This window comes from Equus przewalskii, chromosome 20, assembly GCF_037783145.1.
Source record: "Equus przewalskii isolate Varuska chromosome 20, EquPr2, whole genome shotgun sequence".
In the NCBI taxonomy this organism is placed as follows: Eukaryota; Metazoa; Chordata; class Mammalia; order Perissodactyla; family Equidae; genus Equus; species Equus przewalskii.
Genome location: NC_091850.1, coordinates 39,818,204 through 39,844,385, shown reverse-complemented (window position 1 = coordinate 39,844,385; position 26,182 = coordinate 39,818,204). Strand labels below are relative to the sequence as shown.

The 26,182-nt window shown below is 34.2% G+C and overlaps 1 protein-coding gene across 6 annotated transcripts in view; it reads right to left on the bottom strand.

Moving 5' to 3' along the window:
• CDH12 (cadherin 12) overlaps nucleotides 1-26,182 on the bottom strand; it is a 936,971-nt gene that overhangs the window by 61,796 nt on the left and 848,993 nt on the right. For all 6 annotated transcript variants that reach the window (XM_070587153.1, XM_070587154.1, XM_070587157.1 and 3 more), the window contains one exon: nucleotides 21,386-21,553. In XM_070587153.1, the coding sequence (XP_070443254.1) occupies nucleotides 21,386-21,553 (168 nt within the window). The remainder of the gene's footprint in view (nucleotides 1-21,385; nucleotides 21,554-26,182) is intronic.

Here is a 26,182-nt window from a genome sequence, read left to right as displayed (position 1 = left end):
ACACTTTGTAAAGATTCTGCAAAATAATTTCTTTTTCATTCCCAATTACTTTTAAAGTTCTTCTAGTTCTTTCGCAGTCAGGTTTAACATTTGGTAATTTCATTTGCCTTGGTAACACTCAAATCTTACCATCTGCTCCTCCCCTTCCACTCAAAAGAAGGTAGCAACCATTTGCTCTTATAATGTTAACATCAGCCTTATTTACATCCAATGGACATTACCTCAATGGGATATTTAGTATATTAAGTCTCGAGAGAGCTAAATTTTTACCTAAAACTTGTTTGGTTCCATGTAAAAGACATAAAGTACACTTTACAGTGGTATAAAATAAGTAGCTTAATCATTAATTAGTAGTATACCTGCCTTCAAAGGGGATATGATGAATATTTCTAAAAGAACAAATTTAAAAGTTAAATAAATAAATAAACAAACATAGACAAAAAAATATTCCAAGTGGCAATAATGGAGTGTTACACAGACATTATAAAAAAACTTTGGTTAAAAAAGTCATATTAATCGATCAAACTTATAATCCAATGTTACTGCAATAAAAAAATAAGTACAACATGTATGCAAAAAAAAAAAATCAAGCAAGCTAGCAAGTTTTCAAAGGCTAGGATCATGTTTCATTAGGTTTTATTCCCTAAACACTTAACACAGTGGCTGTCACACAGAGAGGCTCAGTATTTGTGGACTTACAGTGTTTGAATCTGAAGCAACCAGAGTAAAGAGAAAGAATAAAACTATAGGCCGCATTGTATAGTCATTGTCTACGAGAAGGATAAAGACAGATATTCAAGGGGAATTCATTTGAATTCAAATAGCCAGGATTACATAAGCAGAGCCTAATGTGACTTTGCAACCTACTTTCTATAGTTTCACAATAGTCATATTAAACCTTGATCCTATTAAAGCACTCCTGAGATATTAGCAAATCCAAGGATGCCTGAATTCCTGTTTAATGTGGCAAGAAAGTGTGTGACACTGTTATGTAAAGTTGTACTGAACTTCTCACAGAAGAATTTCAAAGAAAAAGGGCAAAGCACAGAAATGTGCTATTTTTCATTTCCTTTTTTCTTCCTTTCTTAATGCTTAGTAAATAGAAAATATGATTTATCAGAAACATGACCACATCCTTTGCTGCTCCTTGTGTGATGGTGATAAAAAACCTGAAGAAACACCAAAAGCCTTGAATCTATAGTATGATCACTCATGGTCCAATCTCATGGGACATTAATAAGTATTAGTAAAGGTCTAGAATTTTTTCCTAATAGAGCATTGGAGGCCCATGTTGAATAATGTACTGTAAATCTTCCTCTAACAGGGTATTTAGTTAGGAAACTTACGACTAAAAATTATCAAAGATATAGCTGGCAGACAGAGTTGAGAGAGATAGGAAGCTGTCAAGTATAGTGGATTTCAAATTTTAAGCACGACCAGCCGCATATGGTGGTGATGGTGGTGTGGCCTTTGGGCAGAAGGAGGGTTGGACGGAATCTTTAGGAAAATATGGGCATCTAATTTAAAAAGTTTGGGGTATTTCTGCTTACTCTGATCCATTCAAGGGGAACAACTTGAGTTTTCTCATCAAGTTTATGTTAGCTTTTCATTTGAACATTTAAAAGCAGAACTAAAAGAATCAAAAATCAAAGGAAATAATCTAGTCTGGTGTCATCACTTAGGGATTATGGGTAGTGAAGGATGAAGAATTTAGCAGAACTCTGACACTGAGACCCTCCAACGTCAGAAGCATTTTTAAAACTCTGGAAGGTAACCTGAAGGACATCAGATAATACGAAATGTAGATGAAAGTGTCCCCTTTCTCAAGACAAGCTGCTGAGATATGAACTTTAGGTTTTATAAAAAGATTTTATGAGGTCAATAACAGTAAATGTGAAGACAGCTATTCTTTGTAGCACTGTATCAATATAAGTTAAATGGCAGTTTTTTAAAAAGTTGTCAGCATACACTATGCCCACAAATTTCCTAATTATCTAACGGCATTGGGAAACTTGTGATAAATTGAAACAGTACCATTGTCCAAAAGAGATTGACTCAATAGCATACCACTAATATACCCTACCCAAATTAAAATATAATAGAAGTCAGTGATTCACCACTTACATCTTTTTTGTGCATTGAGGTTTTAGTATACATAAAACACACATACCCTCAGCACTGAATTTCCTGTTCTTTACATAGCAGATATACATTCTAGTAAAGCCGAAGACACTCACATTCATTAAGACAAGCATTTCTGAATAAAATATTGTCATTGGTAATAAAGTCTACAGCATATGGAACAAGTCAGAGAAACTATGCATTTGTCATGTCAGATTGTTTAGGTTCTGTCGTTTTATTTCCAATGACTTGACATTTTATCATTTCTAGAAACTCAACAGCAGTAAAGCTGGGGTCATTCAGATTAATTCAAAACTGAAGTAATCTTCAGCTGTGCCAAAGTCAGATCGCTTATGATGTACTACGTCATTACACTGCCGTCATCTTCCAGGCGTCCTACTTTTGATGCATATGAAATATCTTAATGGCACTACCTGTACAACACAGATTAAGAAATAAAACTGTGACAAGAAATTGTTCACAGAGTCAATAAGAATATATACTTACATATTCATCAAATGCATATCCTATGCTTGCCAAAATAACCGTGTTCCCATGGAAAAGGAGAAAATTGCATGCAGTGAACTAAAGTGGAATCATAGTGATCAAATTCTACAACTTCTTGCAGATAATGTTCCCTGTTAATTCCAAAGGTAAAAACATCTGTTGCTCAGTTATAATCTAAGTGAGCATCTTCTCAGTGACTATGCTGTTTAAAAAATTATACTTTGATTATCTGGGCTCACACTGGGTGTGTGTATTTGTCAGGGGGCATTCATTGATAACTAAGGATAAAGAATATACAATATATTTTCCTTCCTTTTTTCTTTGAGGAAATTTCCAAGTATAGATGAAAACACCAGAAGAGATATATTTACTCAACAAAATATAAATGAATATGTTACAATTTGCTTAGAAATAATAATTATTTTGAATAATTATTTATTATGGCCTGAATAAATATATTAAGTGAATGAATGATTTATACAATACTGTAACAACATTCAGCCATAAGAATAGCATAAAAGGAAGATGGAATGATCCATTACCAATTCTCTTTTGACATACATTTTATGCTGATAATAATAACTAATTTAAAGTTACTCAAAAATAATGTATGAGGTCAATGTTCAGCTGCACATAAAACTTACCTATCCATGGCAAGTAACTAATTTGGAGAGAATTAGTATGTAAAAATACTAGAAATTTTGGAAGGTTTAAGTAGAAATTATTTCAAATTGATAAGAATGTTAAACACTTTTAAGAACTTGAAAACATATGTTTGAGGCCACCTAAATAGACAATTACTTGAAGTACTACATTTAAACTTTAGAAAATAAATAGAATAAATATAAAATGAATGTTACCACAAAACTGTTGATTCAGTGATTGCATTCAGATATTAAATTGCTAAAACAGTGATCCTGCATGTGTGTGTGCATGTGTTTACCATCTAATTAAATAGAAATAAATATCGCTTTATCAATATTTTGTTGTTTTAATTTAGTAAGCAAATATAATAGCACACAAAATGATTTCACCGTATCTGAATAAAATCAAAAGGAAACGAAAGCAAACAACATGTCTGTATGACTAAAAAGGAACTTTATATAAACTGTGTGCCTATTATAACCTCTTATTAGCTCTGTGACCTTGGGCAAAACAGTTAATCTTTCTTTTCCTGATCTTTAAAATTGATGTAATGATAATAGTAATGTTATCATTATTATTACGTCTGCATTATAGATCGGTTTTGATAAGTCATTTATACAATAGTGCATGAATCTCCATAAGTGATATCTATTATTACTGGCTATTTTTTAAATAGTATGTTTCTAGATAATCTCTACATCTATGTTACAATATTTTCCTGTAGGAACGGCAATAGTTAATAGGAAACTGCCTATAGAGGTGTGGAGATAAAAGAAAGGGAAGTGTTTAAAGAGTTCTGAAAAGTCATTCTGATTTAAATGAAACATTTTTCCCATATCTTGAAAATTGGAGGATTCAGGAATAAAAATATTTTGATGGCTGAAGAACATTTTATGCCCTCTATTTCTTCAAAAGCCTCAAGCTATGAGTATTTTCAATAAGTTCAAATTAAAGTAACAGAAATAGAGTCCACAAGGAAGAACTCTCCTGACAACGAAGATGGATTCAAGCTGGATTTTAGTAAGCGTACTAAATACAGTGAATGGAATCTCTCAACAACGACAGAGAAATCCACTCTGGCTCATTCTTGGGATGAATCTAGGATGAACAAATTTTTGGAAGTGTCCAGTATTTGGCATCAAGAGGTCTACCGTGTTGGCTAAATTACTTCACCTTTATAAAGGCTGTAATTTCCCAATCTAGATTTTAATTAACCACATACGTGAATATGAATTGCAATGCACACAATATCCACCATAATAGTGGATAAACTTTTATAAATTATATTTATTGATAACAATATTTCTTTTCTCTGAGCAATGAGAAATTCATTTCTCTAAACTTTCTAGTTCTGAACAGCCAAACACGACACAAAAATTTGGGGCTAGATATTGAGTTGTTCTTTTTAAATTCTCTTCGGATAGTAGATTAATTGTTATGTCTTCCAATAACTCAGATTATTGATATTTAATTCAACTACAATTCTTTAGTGACATCCTCCACAGAATGATGAAGAAAAAACAAACAAAAAGACTGTGTTTATCCTGATGGCGAGTATAGTCTAGTGGGGGAGGTAGACATTAATTAAACAATCAAAGTAAAATTGCAAAGTGACATCACTGCTCTGAGGGAAAGTTACACAATTCTATTCACTTTTTATAACATTTAAGCTGAGAATTTGAACTGAGTCAACTGGGTGATGTTGGCCCTGTGAGGTCAGCTAGTAAAAAATACTCCAAATACAAGTAACCATATGACAAAGCTGATATGATCATAACTTCCTGCCTTCCCATTTTGTTTGTTCAATTACTACCACTACAACCTATCAACTTTAATATCAGATATTGATGTAACATAAGCATATATTTTATATAAAGTAACCTCAACTTTGCTATCAAATTTAAATACTTTAGGGCCAGTCCCAGTGGCCTAATGGTTAAATTCAGCATGCTCTGCTTTGGCAGCCCAAGTTTAGTTCCCGGGTGCCAACCTACACTGCTCTGCTAGTGGACATACTGTGGTGGTAGCCCACAGACTCAAAAATAGAGGAAGATCAGCACGGATGTCAGCTCAGGGTGAATCTTCCTCAGGAAAAAAAAGAAAAGAAAATTTAAATACTTTAATATTAATTAATATTAGTATATTAATCTCTCTACATTCAACAATCCATTATCATTTCTTTCCCTGTCTTCTTTCCTCATCCAACTGAAATACATTTTATTATTTCAATTAACCAATGGCCTATATATCTTGCCCATGTCCTTTTGTTGCTGCAATCTGGCAAAACTCAACCCTTCATAGTGATAACTATCCTCATTCTCAAGAATGAGGCATGGTTGACTGAGGAAATTCAAAGAGATGCAGCTAGGAATCACTATAAATTTTGATCATTAACCTCAAATGCACCTTCAAGATTGGTTGCAAAGGATACAAACTTGCAAAGGTTTCCGTCCTCCATGACTTCTCTTTTAAGCTGATCTACTCTCCACACACCTCTCCTCTACCATTTTTACTACTTCCTTTCTCAGTTGCTGACCTTGTCTTGTATGTCACAGAAAGAACAAACTCATTACATAGGAGATTGCTCAGCTTCTGAACCTTCAAACAATCCTGCATCAGTGTTATTATTAGCTTGGAAAAGCACAACATGCAAGATGTAATAAAAACATGGCTTTTTTCAAGGCCAGTCCTGGTTGCCTAAGGGTTAAGTTTGGTGTGCTCCACTTGAGCAGCCCAGGTTTGGTTCCTGGGCACAGACCTACACCACTTTTCCATCAGTGGCCATGCTGTGGTGGTGGCTCTCATAAAAAAAAAAATAAATAAATAAATAAAAAGGAAGATTGGCAGCCAATGTTAGCTCAGGGTGAATTTTCTGCAGCAAAAAAATAAAATAAAAAGTTTTTTTCTTTGTCTCTCTCAGCTCCTTTAGACTTTATTCAGTGAGGATAAGCTTTGTCTTTTCTTGCATGAAGACTATGGTGAACCAATGATGTTTCTCCTTATCTTTAAATAATAGACAGTCTTTTGTTCACTTTAATTCCCAACATCTAGATTTTGAAATTAGAAATTCCCAATGCATCATATTAATTAGTACTTTGCTCCTTATGCAAAGTAAGACTTCTCCTGTCTGCCAGCCCGCCTCAAGTCAACCTGGGCCAACAGCAGATGGGACTTCATTTAGCGTATGGATGGTTTGGCAGGCTTGCCGCTGTCTCACCATTCACTTGCCAGGGATGTTTTCACCTCACCTTAGGAGGCAGCAAAGCCAGAGGATTGGGCTGTTTTTACTAGAATTGATAGTTTTTCCTCTCAGAGAGTGACTCTCCCAGTGGCACTTTTGGGAGACTCTTGGAAGCCTCTCCAACTACACACTCCATGACAAAGACTTTGCCCCTGCTTTGATGCAACATTCCCCATAGTCTCTGGATCTCCAAATGATCCATTCCACACACAGATTCTCCCTAGGAGGAAAATCTCTTTGGTAGGACTTAAAGCTACTCTGGGATATTTTCCCCTTCTGCTTACACATTCCTAACCCCTCCTCCTGTTATCTTGGAATTACTTTTCCAAACAAAGCCTTGTACATCTGTCTCTGCTCTTTCCAAAGACGTTTTCAGTATCTTAAGCATGAGGCAGGCACCCGTCCATGCATTTCTCCTATTTTCTGGGAAAGTATATTGGACTTTATTGTTGGTCCTTGTTGAAGGGAAAGCTCCCTTTACCAGACCTGAGATGAGAAAGAAGTGCATCCCTACCCTTACTTTTATTAGATGGGGACTCAGCAGGGCTTTCTCCAAATAAATCCCCCCTGCAAAATTCTCCGTCCATTCCACACTCTCTATAAAAGTAATTAAAAAGGGTACAAATAGCCTTGCTGGGATTGAGGACTTCAAGAGTCTTAAATACATCCTGACATTCCTATTGTAAATTCTGAATTGTGTTCTGGGATCCTCCTTGGCCATGCGGTATCCATTGCATCTTAACTTCCAATAGAAACTTCATATGAACCTATTGTTATATCTGTAAGACTTCCTCCTGCTTCTCTCAAGTTTCAATTGAGGTATCCTTCTGTTTCCTCTTTCTAAACTCCAGCAATTTGTACACATTGTACTGTTTATTAAAGAGTCTATCTTCTCTGCATTCAATATTTTTTTCTTAAATGAGATATTCCCAAGAGGAGAAAAACTGCTCATATTTGATCATATTACAAAAATTTTCCCTTATGCCAAAATCTGATTCCAGCTAACTCCTTAATTTTCTCTTTCTCTCCTAACCAAACTTCTCAAAGACAGTCACTGTCACCCGTGCCTACCTAACAATCACTCCAGAAGCAGCTTTAACCTGGTTTGTGAACCCAGCACTCTATCAAAACAGTTTCCCCTGAGATTTCCATGACATCCGTGTCACTAAATCCAGTGACGACTTCTCAGCAGCATTCAACACTCTTGTTCTTCCGCTTTCCCGAAGCACATTTCTCCTTAACATCTGTGACACTCTACAGTTCTAGTTTTCTCCCACCTCATAGCTTGTTCCTTCTTAGCTTCCTTTGTTGGCATTTTCAAAGAGGATCTAGATAAGTGATTCCCAAAGTTGACTACATACTGGCATGATATGAAAAGTTAAAAAAAAACAGAAAGGCTGAAGCCTAGGGGCCACCTAAGAGATTCCGATTTAATTGTTCTGAGTTTAGACCTGAACAAAAGAATTGATTAAATTCCTCCAGTGGTACTTTGCAATCATGGTTAAGAAACATTGTTTCTGGCTGTGTTTATCCAGGTTTTTCTCATCCCAGGTAATTTCATCTACCCATTTGACTTCATTTACTATCTTTATGCTAAACATTCTTTATATTTCAACTCCAGCATATATATGTATTTTGAGTCTCATTCATACTTGGTAAAACATTATCTTATTCCAAAACTTCACTTATATATCTCTAAGCTATCTCAGCCTTGACATATTCAAAACTGAGTTTACTGACTTGCCATGTCCCTAGAAGAAGACTTCTCCTAATATCCACTGTCTCAGCAGTAGTATTGCCATCTCTCCAGTTCCACAAACTAAAATCCCCGTCTCCACAGCAAATTCATTAGTATTGTTGATTTTTCACCTCCTCAATTCATTCAGATCTAACCACACATTGCCATTTTTCACAATTACCATCGGCACCACCATCACAGAGTCAATGACTCACACTCCTTGTCTGTATTGCTACGGGTATTTGCTACCTGGTTTTCCTGTCTCCTCTCCTGGCTCTCTCTATTTGCAATCTCTTCTCCATGCTGCACTGCAAGGATAGAAGGGGTCATTTCTATCTTTCTCAGGTAGAATCTATTTCTTTTGTTATGGAGAAGACTGATGTGAGAAAATATATGAACTTATAGAAAATCTATGAGTGTCAACACGAAGGAAAGAAAGAACTTTCGAAATAGAGATTACTCTTAAGTAGAATAGATAAATGTTATATATATATATTATATTATATATTATTAGCAACCATTGGTACAGTGCTTTATATTTCCCAGGCATGTTTCTAAGCACTTTCCCATTTTTAACTAATTTTATCTTCTCACTAAGACTGTCATATAGATACTATTATTATAATTCTCAGTGAGTAATGTCCTAACAAATATTTAATGATCAGATCAAAGGAGGGAGGGAGAACAGATGTAAGCCCTGATTTTTAATGTATGTCAATTTTCTGTGGTGTAAAAATTTCCACCGTGGCTGATTTCAAGCCAACGTGACATCACTAAACACAGAGTTGGAAGGACATGCACACAATTGTTTCCGAGGATCTGATAGAGCCAGCTCCAGGACGTCACTCTACCAGTCTGAAGATAAGGAAATGGTGCATATAACTAGTTACTTACAGGCAGTGAGATGATCCAATGAAGTGGAATCTCTGATTTTAAACTACAATCCCTCATTTGGTCTGCTCATTTCACTTCCTTGGTTTTACTGCCTGAATTTCATTCAAATGGAGACAATATTGGGTCAAAAAATAACCTCCTTTAAAATGCAAATAATTCAACATTCTAATTTCAGCTACGCTTGATGAATGCAAATTCCAACTAAGGGTGGATTGAGTGGGTTGCCTAGATTTGGGAAAAATTTCTCTTTTCAGTGCTTAGAGAACAAAATCAATGTAGCTATACAGAAAAGAGCATGTAAGAGTTCTGGGAAGGGGATGTGGCTTTAAAATTAAAATGACTTCTGCATCTGCACCCAAGAAAGGAAGGAAAATTTATTACATCTCTTTCTATCCTTCCAATTCTCCTTTCCTTATTACGTAGCTACCAGCTTTCAAGTACAGATTGTTATGTTGAATACTATAGTTCTACTAACTTGAAGGTTCAACAAACACATACCTGTATTTCCTTGAAAAATAATTGCTTTTTATAGCATATATTTTTTCAAGAGATTGCATTGGAAATTCCAACCAAACCAATTCCAAATGAGCTATGAAACACAACCCACTTGCATTAATTAATGAATGCCAGAATAAAGTGTTCTGATTCTCAAAAATATGTATGCTTAAAATATGTGATTTATATAACCACTATCCCATTACATAATAGTAAATGTGATGGAGATCTTGGCAAGAGCTCACCTTTCCAGTGCATCAAGAACTTTCCATTGTTTACCTATTTTATGGAGTACATTTAATATTCCTTAAAACCTCTGTTAAATATGGAAAACTTTCTTTGGTCTTTGTCCATATATCTAACAAAATACCGAAGGTAGATAGTTCTCAGTGATATTGCCCAATAATTTCATGAAAATATGCAACACTAGAAGTCTTATTACAAATTATAAATAAATTTGACACCTTGTAAACTAAGCTCCTGAAAAATGTTTGGAATTCAAATTCACCTGGGAATATTTATTTACCCAAAGCTTAGAGTTTCGGCAGATTTTTTCTGAAACATTATGAGAGTAGTCTGGAAAGTGAAATTTAGTAACAGTCTCTTCCCACTTAATATTTTGGTTTCTTTTAGCCCAAACTAATTCTTTTGGTAGCATTCAATTCATTGATCTACAAATTTTATTTCTGAATATTCATCATATATTCATGTATCATGTATATACACAATGGTTGAAATTTTCTGTCATTGTCTGTATTATATAATTTGAATACTCTCTGTGCCTTTTCTATTTTGTTGCTTATGCTTAAAATGTTTAATTTGCCTACCATTCTTCATCTCTCTCTATATAAATTCTATTTCCCATTCTTGCAGGGCAACTTACAGCCATTTCTCGATGAAAATTTTTCTTGTTTTTGGGCTTCCACTTTTCACAATTCTATGCATGCAATCCTTTAAATAATATACCATATTTTTTGCAATGCTCTAAATATTTCAATACACATTTGCTCTCCCACTGACTAAGTCTTGCTACAGGTTTCAGAAATCAAAGTGGATGTTATTTCCTCCAAAATCCACTCAGATCTCCTCTGTAACGATTTGGGTGTCCTTATACATTTACATATCATTGTGTGCATTTCTCTATCATCTGATTTTAATTAGTATTATTGCCCATTAACTTAAGAATCTCCCCATTATACACTGGGTTGCTTGAGGGAAGAGATTAAAAATTTGTATCTCCTATACATTACCAAAAAAGTAATGTAGTCTTTTTTATATTTACCTCAATAAAACTAGTGATCAATGAAACATTACTTATTAATGATATAATTTGTTGTGTTTGATATCTTTTAATAAAACAAATTTCTTATGTATCAAATGTTTTGTTTCCATGGTTTTTATTATGGCTTAAATTTGGTTTAGTTCTCATAAAGGTATACTTTATTTATTTATTTATTTATTTGAGGAAGATTAGGCCTGAGCTAACATCTGTCACTAATCATCCTCTTTTTCCTGAGGAAGACTGGCCCTGAGCTAACATCCGTGTCCATATTCCTCTACTTTATATGTGGGATGCCTGCCACAGCATGGCTTGCCAAGCAGTGTGTAGGTCCAGACCCAGGATCCAAACTAGTGAACCCCGGGCCACGGAAACAGAACATGCAAAGTTAACTGCTGCACCCCCAGGCCAGCCCCAAGAAATACTTTAGAACTCCAATTTCCTTGCCTATATAAACGCTAAGACCAGTAACAAGGCAAATATGAAAAAGAGAAACTTAAATCATGTGAAATAAATGGTGAATTTAAGAGCTTTCACAATTTTCTAATCTATGATTAAAATTTGCCGCCGTTAGAAATCTATGTATTAAAGGTTTGAGGTGGTTATATTTAAGGTTCTCCTCGTATCTCTGTTCATTCCCCTTCCTGTATTTCCTCATACACAAAATTTAAAGAGAGTTGTGTCTTCTTTAATCTGATTAATTTTATCCATGTCTCAGACCTCATTTATCACCTCTGTTTGTCTCTTAGAAATACTTCTTCGACCCTGACTTCTCTTTGAGGATCCTTGGATTTCCAACCCTCTGCTCTCACCTCCAGTCAAATTTCAGCATATTAACAGAGAGCCCATCTTCCTGTTTAAATCACTTCTTCACATGCTCTTTGTCTTACTTATCTCTGGATCCAGTAGATCGCAAAGTCCTTTCCATTCTGCTACTGAAACATCTCTCAATTCTGACTCCACTTCTCTATTCCAGACAATTGTCTTGGCTTTGCTCCATATCTACTCTCTATTTTAGTCTTTACCAAGTTATTAAAGTTATGTTTTTAATATATTTATGTATGATATTGCCCCTCTACTCAAAAGCACAAGTACATATTTAAATATAAGTTTATATTTCAGGATTATGGCAGTCTGTAATCAACATCTTCTTTTTTCAATCTGTTAAATTCTTATTGCACATTTCTTCTCAAATGCTAAGTTCTTCATAAATATTTTCCTAATAATCCCTGTTAGATCTAATTACCATATCCTATTTATGCCAATAGTTATTCTGATCATAGTCCTATTTTGGAATTTTATTGTGGTTATAATATATTTATATATCTAGATATTTGTCTTATGGAGTGCATTATTGGCTGTGAAAAGTAACTATGTATTAATCAATTCATCTCTCTTAAGAATCAAGAACAAGTGTCAATAAATATATATATATATTTGATTATCTAAAAATTGCAGGAATTTTTATTTGGCTATTAATGTCACATCAAGCAAATATGACTTCATAGATTAGTTTAATCTTACAAGAGTGTTTTATCCAGGCCAAAGTAAAATGAAATCAGAATATTGAAATTTAAATCAATACAGTTGTTGTAAATGGCCAAGGTTAGAGATAATATTGTTTTGGTGTTAGAATTATCTTGTATTCCCCTCCCAAGAATTTCTTTGGCGTTACAAGTTTTGAAATTGATTTTTCCATGTTCGTAAAATGTACATAATCTATCCTAAGATTTTGATTTTTTTTTCTGTTGGTAAGACCAGCTATGAATGTAGGCACGAGCTATTTCTTGAGCTATTTCTCTATTCACTTTATGTTTGGCTTTATGTTAATTGGGAATTCTGTTAAAGCAAAAGCAGAAGTCACAAAGGAATAATATAAGAAGGGCATATAACACACACTAGGTGGAGAGATACAAAGGAGATACGGGGATGAGGTTGAAAAGAGGGAGGGAGGAAAACGTGGAAGTGGGGAGAAGAGAAAAATAAACACTTTGACAGCTAGATGCTTCAATTGTATTATTTTACTTAAGTCTCCCAGAAGCACTGTATATTATTATTAAGACAGCTATATAACTAATTATCCAAACAGAGCCACCTTTGAGAGTAAAAGGAATCACTACTAGTAATTAATTTGGGACCACAAGTGTAAACTGGAACTATCTAGGAAACCAGGCTATGCGGTCACCCTATTTACTATCTTAATCTGATGGTGTAAAAACATGAGACAGTGCGAGTTTGTTTAGCTTACTCAGGCCCCAGAGACTAAATAGTAGAGCTGAGCTTTCCATCAGTACCTTCCCCAAAGCCGAGGCTCTCTCTGTTCTACAAATCACTTTACAAACACAAGAATACCCACAGACACTTGAAGAGAATGACTTCTCAGCTTTGATTAGTGGAGCAGTGGGTTGAATGCCCCGCGTTTCCATTCAGGGCTCCTCCGCCTACCAAATGGCTCAATTCTGGTGTTAGAAGAAGCAGTAATCTATATTTTTATAAACATGAATATTTAAAAATCACAGCTTTAACGAGTTACCCCATTATGTTCTGCAGGATCACACATGTAACTACATAGTCTCTGCTCCCATCCCTTACTATCTCTTTTACTTTCAATTTCCTCGTTTAAAAGTTGTATAAATAAACAAAACCTACTCATAAGGATTAGAGAAGTTAATATCCAGCTTTAATGGTGCCTTTACGTAGTACAGGTGCAACAAATGTTAGCTGCTCTTCTCACTGTTATCATCACCATGCTCTGTAAAGAGAAGTGGCAAGTGGACCACCTAGGGAAAAGCTTGGACCTGGCTAATTCAGTTCTAGCAGGCAAACGCAGAAAAGTAGACTGAGAACTTGTGAACTTGAAGAGTGAATAAGTGAAAAAGAGGTATGTATGGATTGCAGCCAGAGGCCTAGAGGTTTTATTATTACTTAAGTCAGTTCAGTTCTGTTACTGGTATCTACTTCCGTGCTCTGATTGACAGGAAGTTGTTACAAGAGATATTTTTCTCCTATTTTGGCAGGAAAGCTAGAAGCTGTGGACGAGGGAACTCTCACATTTAGATTTTCTTATGTGTTAAGTTATTTGTCTGTTTAGGAACCTATAAGTTTTATTATATTATAGGTAAATTCTCACATTTGAGTTGTGGATTATACAATGCCAACACATTCAAGCCACCTAGATTTTAATTTTTCAAAATGCATCTTATCTGAGCTGGAAAGCGCACAGATTAATATTAACAAATATTTTAAATATTTGTAGGGCCTATAATCTTTAGACGCTATTATTATTGTTGGTTATGTTGGTAAGCTTAAGCACATATTTTTAATATCACTTCAGTTTAAAACTTTGTTTAATGTGGTTCATGAAAATAATTTAAAACTAAGAGTCAGATTTCCTAAAGACCCATAGATGTTGTAGCTCATAAGCTCAGTTCTTCTGCAAATTGGGTAATGAGGCCTTAGAGCAACCAGGCCACAATCTTTGCCCTTTGCCAGATATGGAAAATGACCAAGTGAGTAGTCAAAAGGTTTCAGCATTATTTAAAAAGATTCATGCTCTCATTAGCAAAACACAATGTATTATTAATGTGACAATCATAGCAATGAGAAATGATTTTAAAATTATGTTTTTTGTTTGCTTACGTCTGCCTACATAGAGTCTAGTGAAACTCGCTATTCCCTTCTCATGAGTGAATCTCAGAGTTTTCACTGAGCTTGCATTGACATTGGCTTCAGTTCAGTTTTAGACTCAAAGCATCAGTATCTGACATTTGCAAGCTCTTTGGAAGACTTTAAACAAGACATATGACTGTATGTGAGTGTTTAATTAAAAAAATGCTTTTCAAAAGACTTAGTTTAAAATGAGTAAATTTTCATACTCACTCTCCATCCAAATATATCTGTAGGAATAGGATTTTGCATGAATAAAAATAATTCTCATCAGACACGATAATTAACTCATTACCTCTATTTAGTGAATAATGAGAATGCCTTCTCAGAGAACAAACACTTGCTGCTTCATCACAATAACCCAGTGATTTTCAAATTTTCCCTGCAAGCTCCCTATGTCAGGATCTACCAGAACACTTATTTAAAATTCAGACTTCTGGATCCAAGCTATGTCAATTGAAACAGAACTTCCATCACCCGGGGCACAGGATCCCAAGGGGCTCCTAAGACAAACACAATTTGAGAACCACTGGAAGAACAACTTGTGAATAAGACGCAGATTATTATTTGCCTGCCTTTTCTTCAGGAAATAGTTATTTCTTATTCGTTTCTATTGAAGTAGACAAAGACCCATTTGGGAATTAAACCAGAAGCGTTTATTCCATTTAGTAAAAAGCCAGTCTTATAATGTGCCCTGGCTTATTTTTCAAGAATAGGAATAGAGTGATCAAAAGTGATGACTCATGCCTGCAACCGATATGAGACCGAGCTAATAACTGAATATAAGCTCTTTCTTTAACTTTTTTTAAATCTCTTAGATTTACAATTCATTTTTTATGCTTATTAAATGTTTCCCACAAATGAGGAGTGTATGTATATATAATATATGTAAATATGTGTATATAATATATATAAATATGTATAATATATATAATTGTCATATATCATACATACAATATCAAAAGTCTACTTGTCTAATTTTTTTCTTATTCCTTCATATCTTTGAGAGGTACTGATCTAAAAGGTCATATATTAACATGTAGTATCTACATAATCTGGGTTAACATATGAATAGCACATAAAACACTGGCTCTGAAAATTACATTCTCTCTCTGGAGACTTCTGAGAAACAAGCAAGCCCGTATAATCCCTAGCCTAGGTAAGGCTGTTGTCCAAGGATGCTAGAAAAATGCTCTCTATCTCAAATTACTTAAATAATAGTAAAAATTGAATTGTGGGAATTAACATGTGTACTAAAGTTGATGCTAAATAAGCACCAGTACTAAATTTGAGAAATATAAATAAATATGACTTTATTTCAACACATTACTACATTAGTAATTTTATTACTATTTTAAACCTCTACCAATTAAGGAAAGCCTTAACTTGCATCTGTAGTTAAAACTTCTATATTAAATATGTTTTGTACTGATAACTTTGGAGACCAAATTGGCCCACACTACCCTCCCAAGCTCAAATATCTGAATGAAGCTGAAGTAGGAATCCTCATCTAAATAGTAGTGGATTTCACATAAGACCCGTTATGTTAGCCAAGTTTCCTCTGGGATTTCTTTCAGAGTAATTTCTGGAATTACTCTGATAGTGATAGCCACCATATTCTCTTTTCCATCCCTTCACCTGAGATAACGTATTGGAGATAATGATAAGAGCAGAAATTCAGCCTTTGCTTCATCCTTAGAGGAATCATTTAGGAATATGCTGGGGGTGTTTTTGGTTATGTTTGCACTACTCCTGCAGGTAGTTGATAGGAAGCAGGAAGTAGGAAGGATTTAGGTAGCAAGTAGGCCAGTAGCCAGAGTCTCTAAGTGAGTTGGGAAGTGAGAGTTATATAGTATTCACTCCCTCACAGTAACAGAAGGAGATTGGGAAGAAAACTGAAGCCATACTCACCATATTTACGTATTCAGGCACATCCTGGGTAGCAGATTGCCTTCTGCACTCAAGGTTCAGGGAATATTTTTTCCTATCATATTATGTAATGATTTTGAGACTATGACTTTAGCTCTATAAAAATCTATGCAAAGTTGTGATATGTGTATATAAACTTAAATCACGGAATCTGTATCTTTAATGGTCAATCTCAGTCATCCCCATGACCATCAAACATTGAACATCTGAAAGAATGTGAGGGTACATTTTCTATGGCTGGATCCCAGTAACCGTTAAAATTCAATCAGCCTTTAGTTCTGTATTCAGAGTGACTTATTACATGGTTTTACCACGAAAATTTCAGTATAGAAGCTTACAATTTTCCAGGTATAACGATGCTAAATGGTAAACAAAGATAAATAGACTTTGTGGCTCCACCTGGATATAATTGAGTTCATGTTGATTCTAATAAAAATCTGTAAAAATTATATATTGTAAAGAATATTTCTTTAAATAAATGATATGTTGTAAATTTCAAGAGAGTAAAAGAGCCAATCTTAACTAAGATTACAAGAAAATAATGACAGAAATGACATAATGAAAAGAGGAAATATATTTTAAACACATCAATATTTTTCACTAAATAAATGTACAGATATCAACATTTATTTAATTAATAATTCAACAATTAATCTAAGCTTCCTGTATTCTTTCTATGTCATGAATGTGCAACAGAAGAAAGACTATATAGATGCATATATACATTTTTTATGCATAGATCAGTAGTCTCATTTGTGTAAAGTAAAAGATCAAATATTGCTCATTGTGCAGTAGACATTTTGGTTGATGCATTTAATGCTTTAATTTTACTTAGCTTATTTTTATATTAATTTCAAGACAATAGAATTTTTTCCTGAGTTGAAGTATAACATTTACAAGTGTTTTATTTGTTAAGTTAACAAATATAACGTGGATACGATTATATCTTTTATATAATAATTTTATCGCGCAAATAGTGTATGATTGACTTGTAACTGAATCAGCATTCCTATTGCTAGAAATAGTCAATATAAACATATTTGGTAGGTATTTGATTAAAACATACTTTAAAATATTGTTTTGTTTATGATTAAGAAATTTTCTACACTTGAATTTATTTACCATGTCAACTGTTCTCTTACTCTCCCATTATATTGATAAAGAAAGAAAAGAGAAATAAGCAATTTTTTACTCTTACTATAAGTTATCTCTTTTCATGCAAATTTGTGTATGATGTACTTTATTTCACTTGTCATTTTCTTATTCATTACAAAATTGTTATATAGAAGAAAGAGACCAAGTGAGAGAAGTACGAATATTTTTCCCAATGTTAATTAACCACATCACTTAATTGATTTGATCTCATACTGTGTAATTTAGATCAGCTTGTTAGGTGTTTTTTTCATTTAAAATTCAAGTAATGGAAACCATCAGCATTTTTCTGTAGCTTACTTCGCAGATGGAGATCCTCTACAGATATCCATGATTATAGGAGATGGTAGCTTTATAACTATATGGAACAGATTTTTCAAAGAAAATATTTTGCCTTTATGTGACTTCAGGTAGAGCTCTTTTACCATGCCAGGCATTATTTCCATTTCCAAAACTGTATTACTACCTGCAGTTGTGGACAGTTTTCTCGATTATCTGGGTTACCTTTTGGGCCAAACACAGGCATCAAAGGCAGATTGTCTTTCAAGGAGATTGATAAAAGGTTAAAGTTCTGAAGTCCCCGTGTAAGATTAGTCTTGGTTCTCTCATCTGGTGGCTGTGTGAGCTTGGACAAATTACTGAATCTTCCTTAATAATATAGCTTTGCCATTTTATTTGTAAAATTGAGCAAATACTATATAGTCATTGTGAGAGTTAAGTGTGAATATATACGTAAATCACTTTGCATAGTGCCTGACACATAGTAATTTGTTAGTCAATATCATTGTCACCATCATCATATCAGATTGGCAGGAAGTTCTGATATCTCAGGAATCATCTATTTTGCGACATTAAAACAGCAAACTATTTAGACTTTCATGATACAAATGTGTATGGCATTCAATTTTCTTTTCATCTCTAACAGATTTATAAAAGGAAATGGATGGAAATGGGTACTTAACAATGTCTCATATGCATATGTACACACACAAAGCCAAAAAAAATGAGTAGTGAATGTTAAGAAATTATCTCCTGCATTTTTAAGCAATGAAAAATGTAGCTCAGGAAGGAAGATTTTTTTGTTCAACATAATTGTTTAACAGGCATGAACAAAGACAGTTAGTTATGGGGAATTCTCTTTTAACTTATTTATGTATGAAATATATTTTTTTTGACTTTTACATTCAAACGGCTATTATTTTAGTTTGTAATTTTATGTCATATTTGCAGTTTAATTGCCCAACATGAGAAATATTCCTGCCAAAAGAGCGTCAGCTTCTAAAGAGACGGCTGTTCTGTTTATAAATGTATTCCGTCTTTTCCTCTGAAGGGTGTAATTCAAAATGACAGTACAGTAAAAAGGGCTTGACATGAAGGCATGTAAAATTTCAAGGGGATTAATTTTTTATTCATGCAAAATGTGAAAACCCTCTTTTTTCTCACGATTCAAAAATCTCTCTCACCTATTATAGTTTCAGACTATAGCTCAAATATGCTACTTGGTATATTTCTTCTGTTCTCTCATTTCTCTGTTTATAGTCACAATTCAACATATGTCACGTGACTTTTATTGCAGATGTGTTCTAAAAAAATATGGCTTTAGAGTGGCAGGTAAAAGAAAAGAATAACTTTTCACTTGCATATTATGTTAAAATTAAGGAATTTGATCTTCAGAGCAAAAGAAAAAAGACCTCTGTCACTTAATTTTGTTGACCTTGGGTGAGTTATTTAATCTTTCTAAGCAAGTTATTTAATCTCTCTGAGCCTCAGTTTTCTTAATAGTAAAATGTGGAAAACAGAGATTTCAGTATGTTGTTGTGAAAATAAAATAAGATAAGGATAAAGTTCTTGACACAGCATGTAAATGCTCTAAAAGTTCCAGTACACAAATCCCCCACAAGCTTATCTAGAGGGTTTCATCTAATTACCCTTAGATCTATGGATTCAAGCTTGAATAAACTCCAAGCCTACTGCTTTATCCAGATTCGCTTTTCATTACGTAGACTCTAGAAGTGATCTTCCTGTTTCAGTGGCCCTGGAGCACACCATATAGCTTTCCTAAGCATACTCTAGTTTCTCTCCCATTGAGACACATTTATTTTCCTGTACTCCAGTCTATTTGTCTGCATCCCTGTCCAAATTTTTACGAACCATCCTTCATCCATACACACAGGGCTGTATGATTCCACTGGCTGAATTTTATATTCCTCATCTGAAACATCTCCCTATCATCCTTGTGAATAAGAATATTGACACTATCTAGGAATATCCCTGCTCTTTCCTGTACTTTAGACTGAACATATTTTATACGTGTAAAACCGAAAACAGCAACCAAGTTTACAATGCTACCTTTTATATAAAAGCAGAGTCATTTCCCAAACTATCCTCCTCAATTGGCTATTACAACTTGCCACACATAAGTAGCACAAAAAAAAAAAAATTAGTGCTTTTTGAGTTGGGAACATATTCTCTATTAATGCCATATGCTAGAGAATCAAATGCATTATTTCTTTCTCCTTTTGAATATTTATTTATATTTTTTCTGTTTCCCTTAATAGCAAAGTAGGGGAAAGTGTTGCTCTAAGACTCTGTTATTAATCATAACATATTGCGTACTAGCCAATTGTCACATAATTTCCATTTGCTAAAGTATGATTATTTCGAATCACCACTCATAACTTTTGGCCATCAGACTTTCTGCTCACCGAGTAAAAGTATTTCCATTGAAAAATACAGGTTGATGATTTTAAGAAAAAAATGACAAAATAGTAAAATATGAAAAACCATATAGCAAAAGGAATAAAATGTCCACTTAGTTAAGCATTCTCAGTGTTATACACTTGAGTAAGTGAACTCAATTCTCCTTCTGAAGTTGGAGGAGAAAAATCATTTTGTTTTGGTTTTTCAAACTGTCGATGCAAATGAGTAGCTAGTGATTTAATCAAATTCTTTATATAATCAGTGACAGAAACGTTCAGTTTCTGTATTGTAAGTCCTAGGAATGCTAAACTAATCCTTGAAAATGTACCAGAAACCGAACAGGTACTGATTGGTGTTAAATGTAATACTTAAAAGGAAACTAGATATAACACAAGTGAGAAGTATTCATTTTCAATAAGAAACAGAGTTACAGAGAAGACACAGGTGTGAATCATTCTATTATCATAGAAGCAGTAGCAATTTTCACCAATTGCGAAACTAAAATAAAATAAAACTAAAGTAATGTAAATAGCATCATTGTAATTATCATCTGATACACGGAAGTATATGAAAAGGATTCAACACATATAATCGCTAAAGAGAAGACAGAGAAGTCTTATGCTAATGATATGATATAGCAAATAATATTATGGCATATGTGTCATAAATATGAGTCCTAAATTACATTGGAATTTTTATATTTATATTACTTTTTCAATTAATAAGAGATTACAGCAAGGTTTCCACCTGTTGTGAATATTTTACTTTAATAGGAATCAATAGCATAAAACTCATTGTTCAGTTATTGACTAATTTATATTATTTTCTGTTAAAGTCACATTGTACATGATTCTAATGGAAAATTAAAATTATGAAGTCATTTAATTTTTATCCATTAGCTTCTGCTTCCTAAAGACCAAGTGTCTGGAAAATTATTACAATTCCTATGACATTCAATGAAACGTAAGCAGTTTTTTTTAAAGCTGCACTAATTTAGACTGAACAGGAGAAAACATACTTTTGGGGAACCGAGGTGGATTGTCATTGACATCAGTGAGGGTGATGTTGACTACTGTTGTTCCAGCTAGCCCTCCTAGTTGTCCGCCCATATCCTTGGCTTGGATGAGGACTTGGTATTGTTCTTTGACTTCCCTGTCCATGTTTGGCAAAGCTGTTCTAATAATACCTTAAGGGAAAAAAATAATAAAAGATAAATATCACAAAAGTTGTGTTTTCTAAAATAAAATAGTCCACAGGAAAATGATTTTATCTAGATTCACTAGCAAAGACATGCTAACAAAAATTGTGTGTTTTTTAAAAAGTGAAACACCCCAGATTTCCAATGGTTAGAATATAATTAAATACATTATACATATAATGAACAGCCATATAACGAAATGCTGTATAGCATTGTGGAATATGGTTAAAGAACAATGTAACAACTCTAAAACATGGTCCTCATTCATTAAGTCAGTCAGGTTAGACCTGATTTACACAGAATAATCCTAGCTTTAAAAGAGAATGAAATTGTTAAACAATATAGATAAAGACATGTGTACTAAAAAAATTAAGTGGTTACATTGAGTGTAAGATTTCTAAAGAATGCCATTTTCCTCTTCATTATCTTTACATTCTAGGATAAATATATTACTTCACTTTTTTAGAACATGGAATATCTCCTTTGTGTATTTTATTTTGTCTTTCAGGATTCCTCTCAGTTATTTTAGCCACAGAATTTTTCACTTAGATTTCATTAAGCTTTCCCATTGTAAGGACATTGTCTCTCTTGTCACCAAGATACTCCAGCATCTAGGATAGTGCCTGCCATTTAAAATGAACTCAATAAGAACGTGGTGACCAACTGACTAGTTGAATGACTGGCTGAATGAATGAATGAATCTATAGATAATTAAATTTACGGTTCTGAATCATACAGTACATATGCATATTTACATATCTGACTCATTTTCTTCCCTTGCGCCTAAATGTAGAACTAAGTTATATTTATATTTATTCAGAGTGAAATAACTAAAACCTTCTCTACTTGTTGCAAGTACAATTATGAATAAATTTTATACCAAATTCCAATCTGTAGTCAACGGTTTTAGGAAGAGATCGCCAAGCATTTGTCTTAAACCCATGTGTCTTAGATAGTGTTGTTTCTTAAATAAAGTAGCATATATAAATAACAAAGATCATATCAACCATCAACACAAAGTATAGCACCCAAATCGTAGACTGAATATGCATCCTCATTTTATCTGCACTTTCCACTATCAACTTAACCATATGCTGTTCTGTTGCTAATTCAGACTTAACTACAATCTAAAATTTCTTCTGACCCTTGGCAGGAAATAGTTGCAAAAAAGGCAAGCTCTTTTTTTTGCTACAACTGCTCTATTCATACACTGGTACTGACACCATTTTAATTCAATGTTTGTCCTCTCTTCAGCTCAGATTCCTTATGTTTCATTTCGAAGACTCTTAACTAAGATTCTTTATTTCTGCATCTCAGTGGCCTGGCCCTACATGCCATAAGCTACATGACTTCTGCCTGTCTTATAACATTTACATCTTCTAGATAAATGCCTGGGTTTAATTCATATGTGTGCTATTGTCCTGTTCTTAGCTAGATCTATCTTTACTCAATTCTTTTCCAAAATGAATATGGAATACAAATATATATGATTCACGTATGAATCATACATATATATATCATTTCCAATATGAGTTATACATATAATTTTTACTTTTCTCAATTCATTTCTAATAAAAATTTTCCAATATGAAAATTTATAAATATGCTATATATATATAAATTTTATACTTTATATAAAAAATACATAAATAGTAAGATGGTATGAAAAAAGAGCAAATAGGCATGATTAGACTTATTTAAGACTAGATTTTTTTTTCTGTTGATATGTTCCAATTGTCATCAAGGCCCCAAACTGCCCTGCCCTCCTCCTGCTCTATCCTATCTGTGGCTTCCAGCCCTCCAGTTAGTGGAATGTGGCTCGACTGGAAGACTGTAGATTAGAATCATTAGAATCCAGAGAGAGGAAAGGGTTGTATGCGTAGTTTCAAAGAAAATCTTCTCTGATGAACATGGTGGGCTTCCCTTTCTCCACCACCATTTCCGTTTAAGAACCACTGTCCTAGAGAAATAAAATATGGCATTTCTAGAATTTTTGGAGTTGAATCTAGGGAATCAGGCAGACTACCAAGTTCAATGTGATAAGAGAAATCTTCAAATACTGTGGTCTACTGAAAAAGCCTGGGAAGAAAAATCTCCTTTTCAAGAAGTTGCTTTTTTATGCTCATCCATTGTTTAGTAATTGCCTAACATTTAAAAACAAATAAGCAAAAAATGGACTGCACGGTCTTGAGTAAGGAGAAAACTTGCAAAGCACTGGGCTAATGCACTGCAACGATAGAATGTAACCAGCAGCGGAAATGCTACATTCTAATATTTCAGTTCTCAGGTTTAAGTTCATGTGTCTATCTCTATTTTCAGTATTTGTATACAAAGATATAGTGACAGGCTTGTATGATAATAGCTGAAGCCTAAAAAGAAAAAAAACCCCACATGTTTCATAAAATAGTATAAATACTCCACAAACTTAATTCATTTGAAATATTTCTTAAATAAATTATATTTATTGGATGAAAAGTGTAGATAGGCAAGTATACATTGAAACCTGTTATAATTTGAGTGTCTTGTACCCGATGAACTTTCCAACATTAATCAAGACAATTAGAGTGAAAACAAGAATGAGTAAAATAATCAGATTTTGTTTCTGCCAATATACGTGGACATGTATGGTTGAGAGAGTTATAAACTTAAAATGATATATCAAGAGACACTAATCTGCCAGGGGCTACATTCTCCCTTTGCAATCACCCTCATGTGTGCAAGCCCCCCCAGATTTGGTGCATCTCAGCTAATTTTGTAAAATCATAAAACATTACATGTGATAATCCAGGATATGGTTTTACAGAGTTATTTCTTGAATTGAGTGTTGAATTGCATGATTGAGACATGGGACAATAAATTCAGTCAACACTTGTACTAAAATATTCACGCAGGTGCTGCTATTAGGTTTGAGGTTATAATGGTTAATACTCTTTCATTGGCCCCTCCGTTTTCACTTTGTATACTTTTCTGGACTTCTCTCTGCTCTCCCGCTTCTGGTTGCTAATTGGCAGGAGATTGGATGGTATAAGGGGAATGAGGCTGAGTTTTCTTTCCGTGGATCCCCCATAAGCCACACTGTCCCCGGCCATAGTCCCTCACTGAACACATGCATGTGTCTCCGGGCCCCGCTCATTCCTTCAGCCCTAGTGTGGTGACCACAGCTACTTGTTATTCCTTCTCCAGATTCTGCCCTATCCCTTATAGCTTCCATGAAGCCTGCTCGCACTTTCACAAAGAGTCTTTTTATTAGCTAATTTCAAATTGCCCAATTGGGTGTCATCTGTTTTCATCTGGAATAATAAATTATAGAGTCTCTGTACAAGGTTCTTTCATAGAATGTACACTTAATAGATATGTGTTCATGTGGAGTGGTGAAGAGACCATAAAGAGGCACTTAAATAATTAAGATAATTTCAGATGGCGATTAGTGTTATGAGAAAATGAAATCAAGCGCATTTGCAGATGGTGTCAGGAAGGTTCTTTCTGAAGAAAAGCTTTAGAGCTGTGATCCCAGAGAAGAGGAGGAGGCAGAGCTGAAAACACAGGGAAGAGCATCCTAGGGAGGGAAAACAGGAAAGCACTGCTTCTTCAAGGCGCGCAAGAAAGCAGCCAGAGGCTGATATGGCTGCAGCATATCTACCACTATGGGGAAGGATGATGTAAAATAAGACCACAGAGTGGGAAAGAAGAAGTAACATAGTAGTTTTCAAAGATAAATCAACCCTCTGAGGAAGCATCTTGAGACTCAACAAATGAGACTACATCAAACTACAAAGCTGCACAGCAAAAGAAGCAATCAACAAAATGAAAAGGCAACCTATGGAAGGGGAGAAAATATTGGCAAATCGTATCTCTTATAAGGGGTTAATACCCAAAATATAAAAGAACTCATGCAGCTAAATAATAAAAAACCAAACAATCTGATTAAAAAATGGGCAGAAGAACTAAATAGACATTTCTCCAAAAAAGTCATGGCCAATACTTACATGAAAAAGTTGGTTGACATCACTAATTACTAGGGAAATGCAAATCAAAACCACAGTGAGATATCATCTCATACTTATTAGAACGGCTGTCGTCAAAATTCCAAGAGATAACAAATAGTGATGAGGATGTGGAGATAAGGAAACCCTTGTACACTATTGGCGAGAATGTATATTAGTACTGCCACTATGGAATACCATATGAAGGTTCCTCAAAAAATTAGAAGTAGGACTACCATATTATCCAGGAGCCCCACTTCTAGGTATATATCCAGAGGAAATGAAAGCAGGATCTCAAAGAGATATCTGCACCTCCCTGTTCATTGCAGCATGATTCACAACAGCCAAGGTATGGAAACAACCTAAGTCAACAGATGACTGGACAAAGATGTAGTATATATGTGCGTGTGAGTGGGGATGTGGGGTTGGGGAAACGGGGGAGATGCTGGTCAGAAGGCACAAACTTCCAGTTATAAGACACATAAGTTCTGGGGATCTAATGTATAGCATGGTGATTGTAGTGAATATTACTGTATTATACACTTAAAAATTGCTAAGAGAGTAGCTCTTAAAAGTTCTCACCACAGAAAAGAAATGGTAATTATGTGATGTGATAGAGGCTTTGGCTAACACG